The sequence below is a fragment of the Ochlerotatus camptorhynchus genome, unplaced genomic scaffold (assembly GCF_037179485.1).
Source record: "Ochlerotatus camptorhynchus isolate MF236.1 unplaced genomic scaffold, CSIRO-AGI_Acam_v1.1 ptg000105l, whole genome shotgun sequence".
In the NCBI taxonomy this organism is placed as follows: Eukaryota; Metazoa; Arthropoda; class Insecta; order Diptera; family Culicidae; genus Ochlerotatus; species Ochlerotatus camptorhynchus.
This window is the reverse complement of record NW_027040595.1, coordinates 935044-946189: the sequence shown is the minus strand read 5'-3', so window position 1 is coordinate 946189 and position 11146 is coordinate 935044. Positions and strand designations below refer to the sequence as shown.

The 11146-nt window shown below is 36.6% G+C and overlaps 2 protein-coding genes across 2 annotated transcripts in view; both read right to left on the bottom strand.

The window, feature by feature from the left end:
* Window positions 1–11146, bottom strand: part of Chrac-14 (DNA polymerase epsilon subunit 3 Chrac-14) — a 115452-nt gene that overhangs the window by 29678 nt on the left and 74628 nt on the right. The window lies entirely within an intron of this gene.
* On the bottom strand, window positions 7964–9838 carry LOC135699259 (peroxisomal leader peptide-processing protease). The gene is made up of 5 exons (XM_065219460.1): window positions 9749–9838; window positions 9040–9692; window positions 8716–8974; window positions 8195–8657; window positions 7964–8137 (listed from the first exon to the last, which is right to left on the bottom strand). Exons 1-5 carry the CDS (start codon window positions 9752–9754, stop codon window positions 8049–8051), a joined length of 1470 nt encoding a protein of 489 aa, XP_065075532.1. The 5' UTR covers window positions 9755–9838; the 3' UTR covers window positions 7964–8048.

Sequence of the window (11146 nt, the reverse complement as noted above, 5' to 3'; positions counted from 1 at the left end):
TAAAAATTTTACTCATTAATGGGTAACTTTAGAGTTAGCGTGTCCGGATTCTACTTACTACAGAGGGGTACTTCACTAAGTTGTTTTTGTAATGGGAGCTTTGTGGTTCTGATTACGTTGTTGCTGGAATTGTGCAAGAAATGTTTTACGCTACAGTCATATTTAAATTGACAGTTTAATTGTTATCAATATTTTAAGATTTTCAGAACTTGTTTAATACAGAAAACTAATCTTAAGTTTGTTATAATGAAATTAGAATAATATTGCCGTTTCAGGAAAAAATAATTCAACGCAACTGACAGCCATAGCATGCTTTTCAAGCTGCTAATCAGACGCCAAATAATTTTCACTTGATAAGTCTTCTAAAATTTTTATTCAGTTGGTTGAAAACTGACTTTGCAGGGTTGGTTGGAAATGCTAACATGAAGCTTTAGTGTGATGATTTATTAGCTAGAGAATGATCTTTAGAAGAGGGTAGGTGGATAGTTCCGTTAGAGTACGGCAGTATGAAAATTGAATAGAAGTTGAAAATGAGCGAAGGGCCATTAATGCGTCAGTTTTTCAAGATAGACGCACATTTTTGCCTAACCCGTACGATGTACGCGGGGACTTGAAGTATGTATCCAAGTCCACAGGCAAAAATGTGCGTCCCTCTTTTTGCTCATAAACTGACTGCGGCTGTGGAATAGTTCTAGCGACGTTTTCATCACTACCTAAAGCCCCACGTTGCGAGAGCATTTCTAGTCGATGGTGTGTTATAATGCAGTTCTTCTTTACCCAACTATTGTGTTGTTCCTCTCGTCATGACCAACGTGATCATCTCAGAGAGAAAGCAGTAGGGTGATTGTTGCGTGCTGTACCATCATCAGCATTGTTGACGGCTACTCCCGCCTTGAGTTGTTACATTCAAAGTGTTTTTTATGTTACTTCATACGCGAAGTTAACGATTTTCAGAGTTGGTTGGAAATGCTAACATGAAGCTTTAGTGTGATGATTTATTAGCTAGAGAATGATCTTTAGAAGAGGGTAGGTGGATAGTTCCGTTAGAGTACGGCAGTATGAAAATTGAATAGAAGTTGATGGCCCTTCGCTCATTTTCAACTTCTATTCAATTTTCATACTGCCGTACTCTAACGGAACTATCCACCTACCCTCTTCTAAAGATCATTCTCTAGCTAATAAATCATCACACTAAAGCTTCATGTTAGCATTTCCAACCAACTCTGAAAATCGTTAACTTCGCGTATGAAGTAACATAAAAACATTTTGAATGTGACTTTGCAGGGTTATTTGAAAATTTACCACCTGTCACGTTTAAGCGAAAATTATTCATCAATTGTACCACAGCATAGACGACGTATAGGGGAAACTGAACATACATGACCCCCCTCCTCATCTTTTCTCGAAATCCTGAAGGGATTTTTATCGGGTAAGTTCGAGGGTAAATTTCCACAAACTTTCTTCTATACCTGTTTAGACGGAATGTTATATAGTTGAAGATGCCAAGTTTCAAATAACAGACTTAAAGGATTCTATAACATTCCACAGAAAACCATTCCCCATAATCTCATTCCCCAAAATGCACCATTCCCCAGAAAAACATTCCCCAGAAAAGTATGCCATGTATTAGATTGACTATTTTTTGTTTATTATAGTCACTCCTGGAATCGCGTATATAAAAAGAAGAGAAAAACTTCTTAATGGGTCAAGGGGTTTTAGGAGACCTTAATGGATCAAATTCTTTGGATATACGATAAAGAAGGGAATATTCCCTTCTTTGAATATATAAAATAGCACATGATTAATTCGTTAAATACATGATAAAGAAGGGAATATTCCCTTCTTCGAAAATGTAACAAAAAGAAATAATTAATTCTTTGGATATACAACAAAGAAGGGAATATTCCTTTCTTTGAAAATATAAAACAGAACATCATTAATTCGTTAAATATATGATAAAGAAGGAAATATTCTTTTCTTTGAAAATTTAAGAAAAGGAAATCATTAATTCTTTGGATATACGATAAAGAATGGAATATTCCCTTCTTTTAATATATAAGGAAAATATATAGTCAATAGCTTTTCGCAAGGGATTTGGGGTAATGACTATTTGCGATAATAACGTATGGAATTATGTTATAAGTTTGTAATCGGTAGTTCTGTAATATAAAACTGATATATAATATCAAATGACCAAAGAAAAAGTGATAAATTACTAATTTCATCATCTTTTCTGGGGAATGGTACATTCTGGGGAATGGTACATTCTGGGGAATGTTGCATTCTGGGGAATGGAATTTTGGGGTATGGTTTTCTGGGGAATAGTTTTCTGGGGAATGTTATAGAATCGACTTAAAGTGGTCATTTTATACTATAGATGAGGAGATGAAAGTATAGAGTTGATAGCTCCGTTAGAGTACGGCAGTGTGAAAATTGTATATAGAGAGTAGAAAGCGAACAAGGACAACTTTGAGGAAAGTACGAATCGCAGGGCTGGTAGTGAGTCACTTTTTAGTGACTTGGTCACTTTTTTCAAACAAGTCACTAAAAAGTCTCCTTTTTTAAGGCCAAGTAACTAAAGTCACTTTTTTAATGTGAACTTATCTCAAAATTGATCATTCTTTTTGCAGTGTTTAGGATAGGCCTACATTTTGTCGAAGACATAATATCAAGAAGACTGGCAACTTTGACAGAATCCAAGCGACAGATACAGTAGAGCCCACAATCAATACGAAACTATCGATTTGAAATTGGCTCACTACTTGACTAGCCTATTGGTCCCAAGCAAATCGATTAATTTACCCCATTCTAGTTGAAATTCTATTACTACACTATGTTTGTTTTGATTTTCTATGAAAGTTTGACAGATAAAATGAGGGGTTCATGGATTTTCCTATGTTTTGAAGGGTGCATCGATTAGCTTGGGACCGAAAAGAGTACCAGAGCTGAGCCAAAAAGTTGAACACGTTTCTTCGGGACCTTCTAGTCTTAGAGTTACCTCTATGGTAGAGCTGCACTCGAGTGAAGGTGGAAGCAACGCAGAGAAAAATGAGCTAATACACAAACCTTTCTTCTGAGGATGTAATCTTTGCTATCAAATTCGTTCGAAGCATTTACTTTTGAGCGGCAGATGACGCAATTGTACCTGCCTCATGGCGGCCGTACGAGAATATGGAAAAGTTGCCAGTCTTCTTGATATGTTGTCTTCGATTTTGTTCTTATTTTTGAACAATTTAAGGTTGACGACTCATTTGGCTAAATAAAGTTCCCTGAGTTTTCCAGGTTTTTTTCCATAACTTTGGCAGATAATTTCCAAGTTTATAATAAGAAAACTATTTATGAAATGCGTTTAAAATATATGATTTTTCTGTACAATAACAACAAAAACAACAACAATTAACGCAAACGTTTTTAAAACATGACAATCAGTTCATCAGCTTGACTTCATTTTAGTAAGTCTAAGATCACAACACTTTTAATGTCTTGTGCTAGAGATGAACTAGCCTAAGGCTAAAAATCTCTTTAATAAAGAATAAAAAAAAATTAATGTCTTGCAGTTTCGTACTAGCAAAATTGTGGAAACTTTTAAGAAGTTCTATTTGTCTCAAAAAAACTAGATCTAGAGATCTTTAGGGAGTTCCAGAGATCTTAAGCGGAAGTCCCCGAAATTTTAGCCCAGACTATTGGATTGGTTTAAAAATCTATACGCGTTAGTTTAGACAAATTTAGGATAGTTCCATTATGTGCTGAAATAAAATCGAGATCCCTTCAGATGTTCCGAGACCTTCAGAAAATTTATGAAAACTTCAGAAATATTTCAGGAACTTCACAGAAATCTAGAGAATTCAAGAAAAGTTTAAATGTGTTCATAGGAATTCCATTTATTTTAAAGCAGCAGGCCTGGGTTCAATCCCAGACGGCGCCGCCGGGATGTTCGGAGGCATGACATCTCTGATCACGCCTTCCTTCGGAAGGGAAGTAAAGTCGTTGGTCTCCGGTTCATGAGTTGATGATGGGTCGATAGGTAGGGTCCAGGTGTGGGAGCTGCCTCCCTGGCGTCGGTAGCATTGGTGCTCAGCACGGAAAATTAGATCGACGGAAAACAAATCAAGGAAAAAAAAAACATCAAGACATATCATAGAATTAAAGGGCAGTTAAACAAATGTCAAGGAAATTGCAGAAACTTTAAAGAAGTTTCAAGAAAATTTCCGGGAGTTTCCAGAAACTTCGGTTTGCTCAGGGAAAATTTCTGGAACGCAATAAAAATTATTTGAGCATCCGGAAAATGTGAGAGTATTTCAAGGGTGTTATATCATAGAAATTTCAAGATGTAAAATATTTCGAAAATTTAGCTAAGTTGATTAGAAAACATCAACGAAGTTCCATAAATTAAAAAAATGCGAGAACTTTTAGCAAGCACCGATATTTTCAAGAAATTCCAGAGGACTTCTAAGAAATTTAGATATTTTTAAATTGTTTCGTTATATTTAGTGAAGCTCCTAGTACTTTGTGTACGGTCAGATAACCACCCCTATTCTGTATTTCGTTTCGAACGAAATTCTCATACAAAAAAATATTTTTTTGTATGAGAATTTCGTTCGAAACGAAATACAGAATAGGGGTGAATATCACAAAAATCCCATTAACTTATAGAAATTTGAAGGGACTTACAGGGAGATCCTTGGAATTATGGGATATTCCAAGAATTCTATGATTGATCTGAAAATTTTAGAAGATTCAAGGAATTATAAATATATATCATAAAATTTACCGGAACATTTGATCAATTTAGAGAAATTAAGGTGAGCATAGAAAATGACAGGTGGGCAGCGAGACGGCTAATACATAGGTGCCACAGTCGGAAGAAGTGTTAGTTTGCTTACTTAAATGAACCTTGCCCATTTTGTTATGGCATGTTTGTTATAAGAAATGCGCCTCGTGTTTATTAGCGAATTTCACATCAAAGATTGATTAATTGAGTAGGAAATCAGTTTGGCACGGCATTTGTGACCAGCATACACCTTCCGGTAGTATGAAACAGGTCAAAAACTGTTCAAATCCGCAGATAAACATTTTTGTTTAGAATTTCTGTATAGCAAAATAGTGAACTTTTCGTGAACATTAACGGCAAAGAACTCACCAACACTGGGAGACTGTGAGTTCCTGCCCACCTGTCATAAAACCGTCTTGGGAAAGGGTGCCGTGCTCCTAGCTGAAACGTGCTAATGTTTTCACCTGCAATGAAGGTATCGTTGATGCGCATGAAGTTCTGCGAGAAGCTGCGCTGGTGTGCGAGCATCTGTGCTTTCACGCAGTTAATCGTAGCTATCATCGCTGGATTCTGGAAATAACCATCATACGCTTGCTGAAGCTGCGCGTACAGTCGTTGGTGTTCTGTATTAAACTCGCCGTATGCCTCGCGAGATTTCCATCGGAAGCAGGACTGGATTTTCGGCTTAGCGTATGACAGCCACCACGTGATCCAATTTGGAAAGTTCCGTCTCTGTCGGGTTACATATTGCCATGTAATCTGGAACTCGTTGACGTTTTCTGCATTCAGAAGGTGAGGACACAATGACCAATAACCGCGACCAGGTTCGCGGCCAAGGCTCGGGAGGCATATTCGAGCAGTAAGCGCTTTATGATTCGTGAACGAACACACATGTGTGGCTGCATTTCGCAGTTTTGTGCAGAGTCCAATGCTGACGTACATGCGATCGAGCCGAGAGACAGAGTTGTGTGTTATATATGTTGGCGAGGGGGTCGTGGGATACAGCTTCACCCAGACGTCGCTTAGTTGAAGCTGCTGTATGGTGGATTGGAGAGCGGGGCTGTTATTGTAGCCCGACGAGTCACATGGTCGCAGTACACAGTTGAAGTCGCCGACGAGGAGTATATTTTCTGTACTGTGCCGCAGATAGTAAGCAATGGTATTATTGAAAAAACTCTCTCGTTCGGCGCGCATGGCTGTGCCCGACGGTGCATATATGTTGGCTAGAGTCGTGTTTTCGATGCCGAGAGCAACAAATTTTCAGAGAACTTTAGAGATGTTAAGAACATTATTTAGGTTTTCTCATAAGTCCAGAAGTTCACGGAAGCTTCAACATTTTTAAAAAGTTCGTGCAAACATTTTAGAGAAGTTTCGAGAACTTCAAGAAAGATATTGATCTCGCTAAAAAACTAAAAAAAAAAAAGATTCATGAACCTTAGGAAAATTGTGGAAACTTTAGGAAGTCCGAGAAAGTTGAGAGAAGTTAAAAACAATGATGAGAGGTATTGCGAGCATCAGGCTAGTTTTTCAAACTACAAAAGAACTTCAAGGCGGTTTCATTAACTTCAGGAATATTTTGGGAACTTTCAAGTTGTTCTGAAGACCTCAGAATAGTCGATTGCATATTCAACGGAGATTTCTCATGCAAATTTGCTTGGAGTTCTCCTCATCATTCGCTCGTATTCTCCCGAAACTCTTATGGAATTATTTCAGAAATTCTCTTGGAACGCTTCTCTGAATTCTCTAAAAAATAAAAAAAAAATATCACAAGAATATGAATCCATTCCGGATCCTCCACCGACACCGAACGTAGAAAGATACCGGTATGAGGACCAGTGGCAGAAACGACATTATGACGCTAATATCACCGGTTCCACTGAACTTAAACTCCCGGAATCCCACCCCGATGGATCCCCGTACCAGGACCCCAATACCCACAGGCCACCCTTAACGCACCCGGAAAAGAGCAGAAATTTAGACGCCCTTCCCGAAGATCTTTTTTTTTTCATTTCTTTGCAATCCATTTTATTTTGCTTTACTCTGCCCTCAACTACAAAAAAAAAATTCAAAATATACATATTTATTTTAAACATGAGAAGCTCAAAAAAAATTGCGTTTATTTTCAACACGAATGTTTTTAAAATAAACGTAGCATTATTTATATTCTAAACATTGATTTCAACCATGGAATGCGTTTGAAATCAACCTAATTTATTTTTGTGGCCAGAACAAACAGATTTACATTTAAATATACCTCAAATATTGTTGTTTCGACGATAGTTTTTCCTGCGTGCAGACCACAGTGGGTATGTGCGCATAAGAACCCATTGAGCCAACCACCTATTAATTGCGATTTTGTTATTTGTTTGTTTATTAATTTATTCGATAAGGCTGAATCGAATTAACTTTGAGACGAGAATTCTTGTTCACTATACAATACATCTTAAAACTGTAGTCAAACTAAACACTTTATCTTCTGCTATCCAAAAAACCGCTTCCAGTGGTTTCATTGTATGGCAGTATCGCCAACGGGGTGCAGAGCGCTTCCATTGCAGAAATGGACGCCAAACGTGGTCAGCACTCACACACTCATCACGAAACGGTTGCTTTCCAAAGTCGATGACACATCGATCGAAAGAACTGCTGATGAAGAACAATGAGGAGGATCACAAAATGGTTGCTGCCGAGTAAACAGACGATCGCGTGACACACATCGAGAGGGGCCTGCTTTTGTCGAAAGCCGAGATTTTTATGGGTGAATTTCCATGTTGAATTCCATGATTTTCATGTGTCCATACATAAACAGATTCCACTCAAAAGTACACATTAGATTTATGAGTCAAATGAATAGTATATGTGATAACACATAAGAACTATGTGTCCGACACATACTATAGGTATCATTTGTTTACCACATTGCAAAAATTCATGTATGGGACACATAAAAATAATCATTGAATTTTTATTAGTATAGATGATGGCTATGGTATGAATCCGAGTAATAAAAAACAGTGCTTTCTTGTAAAATGACTATGCCTTTTTATAACATAAATCTGTTGATTCCTGAGATAACAATTTCAGAAAAGTCGGATTTCTAGATACTATCAAAATGATATCAAATAATGTTTTTAAATCATGTTGATAACATATTTTGGTATGCCATTTTTTTAAAATTTTGGTTGGTATTTTTTAATCTACCTGCGAAACCACTTATTCCTATAATTTAAAAATCTTCTATCACCCAAAGTTACATGAATTACAAAGGGAACATTCTTTTCTACAGTTTGCTCTCCACCATAGGCCTTTTGAGTTTCCATTTGTTTACGATCAATCTCTCCGCTTGTAGCTTATTCAGTGTATTAAAGTCTGAAGAAAAGAAAGGTAGTTTAACATTTTTTCGTTTACTTATTTGTTCCAACCTACCGTTAGTTTGACTGTATTGATGGAGAATGTCATAAATATCACAGATAGGAATGCACATGTTGTGATGCGGATAAATTCTGTCATCTATCGTACTTTTAAAATTGGAAACCATCACAGCCAGTAGATTGCCTTTTTCGTCATAAATGGGACCTCCACTCTGTCCTGTTTGCACAGGACAATCCGTGATGAGCACCCCTTTTGAATAGTTTGTAACTTTACCTCGGTAGACACTCGGCTTAAATGCACCATCAGTGGCGAAATTCTTGAATATAGGAAACCCAACTGAGTATACCGTCTGTCCTACTATCGGAATGTAATTTGTTAGTTCTGCTAGGTTGTTTTGTCTTGTTTTACGCTCAGTATCTTCCAGCAAAGCTATATCGTAAGCACTATCGAATATTGGATTTTTATACACAACACCCGGTTGAAAACTGGCGTCATTGCAGTAGCATGTTATGTTTTCCTAAAAATAGAATAGAGTTAATAAAAAAATATATATCAATGGTAGTCTTGACACATACGCTACTCAGTACATGTGCACAGGTCAGCACAAAATTACGTCCATTGAGATGGAACATACAACCCGTTCCCCAACATCCCATTGCGTCAATCATACACGTTGATCTGGCCATTAGTGTTGTTAATTTGGTTGGGGTATTCTGCAGTGATGTTTCGCCAAATAAGATCTTAATTATTTCGCTTATATTAGCTGCTAACGGGAAGCACACATTATCGTCTTGATGAGCAAAACAAGAGCCCAGTAGAATGCTTCGTAAGTTCCTAAAAGTAATTAAAATGTTAACCATATTCGATTTTATATTCTACATACTTTAATATCAATTTACATAAATTTATCGTAGACTCCTCCACCTTCGCAACCGAATGCAGAAGTAACATTCAATAATGCCAAACAGTTGTCCTTTCCCAGAAGGTTGGCGACATGGCCAAAGTTGATGCTATTTATAAAGTGTTCATTTCCGAATGGAGTAGATACACAGACGATTTCTTCCATTAGATTCATGTTGAGAAAGACGCTCTTGATCATAGATTTAAAGTATTTTTTAATATCATCCAATGATAGTATATTCTGGCCTTCATATTGCAATATCACAAAAGTGGAAAAATATTTGCAGTACTCCGTGACGTCCTTGTATTCTCCATCGACCATAAACTTCAATCTTTTAAAATTTTGTTTAATTGTCGACTCTATATCCGTGGAGTTTAATATATATGCAATATGTGCTTTCTTTTCAAATAATCTACCGTTTTCTCCCTGTATAACCAGCCTGTAATCGATTTGGCGTAGAAAACTCACACTTGGATTAGAGCACACGTCGATAACATTGTGTTTTGGAAAATTTTCGAAATCTCTTGCAATAGAGGGCACCTGTAGCAAGGTAAGACCGGATGTCAATATAAAACTATTTTCAAACAAAACAGCAGAACTTTTGTGGCTTCCGGTATGGCAGTAGATGATTCCATTTTTGGGATGCGGTATCTAAAAGCAATTAATAGTTCATCTTAAAAAAAGATTGTGATGGTCTATGCATTTACCTTCATTGCTTTGATTTATTGTTGCCCGTATACAATTTGATCGTGTTTTATTTTCGTAAAAGCTATAGTTGAACAGTTAAATACTATATCAGTATATCAATGACAACATCGTCACTATTCACATCTCTAATTGAGCAGTGTCTAATTCACTGGTATACATACCCAGGTATAACATCAGTATAACACTTGTATCACAGCGACACCTTCATTTGAATTGTAGCAACAAAACAGAGATGCACAGTGGCGTTCATTTATAAAACAGTCTCATATGCGTTTTTGTCGTCGGTTTGTATGTAATTGTTTGCGCAAAATATCACGTAATCCTACGTTCAGACTATAGTTGATATTACGTTATGCAGGCTGTCTTGTAATGAGCACTCATTCGGAAAATTTTCTCTGCAAATCATATACGAGTCATTCCAGCTCAAGTGGGTACAGAATTTAAAAAAAGTTGTAGTCGATGTCACCGATTTGAGCCAAACTTGGCCAAAACGCTTATTTTGGAATTTTGACCAACGTCTTTTTTAATTTTGCTCTAAAGTGCCTAGATCCTTTTGGGCTACATCCCTGGATTTTCGAGATTTTTAAAAAGTTCAACTTTGAAAAGAGATTACTCTACAACCAAATAAGCTATTCGTGATATTAGAACGTAAATTTGAAAGTTTATTTTTTTTTATTTTGTAGATTCTTATAGGTGGACCCGCATTTTGTTTTTATTATATTAACTACAGTAAACAGGCTGATTACCGCAGGTATCCAAATTGACAAAAAATTACCTATTTTCACCATGGCACAGTGTTGCTTTTTGCCGTTTTCGTGCGCTTTTTTAATAGCTTCTCAAACATTGATTTTAGGGGTATAGTTTGTTCAAAGATGTTTTTGCATATGTTAATCCGCTTCTTTTGATGTAGACGGTTTGGTTTAGGTGGATTAAAAGTGAGATCGTATAATTAATTAAGTGGAATTAAATGGAAGATAACCTTTTTTTGCTGTTTTATTTAAGCATTCCGCTAACTACCCAATTTCATTACTTCATTATGATGGCTACCAAGCCTTTGGGGATTTTCCTTATTAGAGAGTTGTATAGATTTTTCTCCTTTAGCTTACTTAAATCTTTGGTTTTTATTAGTTAGGTAGGTTCCGATTCAACACATTGTAGTTTCATTTTTATACCTATGATCTTGACTTTTTTACCTAGGGGATGAGTACTTAAGGGGGTTAGATTTTTATAAGTTCTTTAGTGGGAATGACACTGATGAAGACTGCACATTGTAGTCGAAATACGTATCTGTCATGGATACCAAAATTAATTAAGTGGAATTAAATGGAAGATAACCTTTTTTGCTGTTTTATTTAGCATTCCGCTAACAACCCAATTTCATTACTTCCTTATTAGAG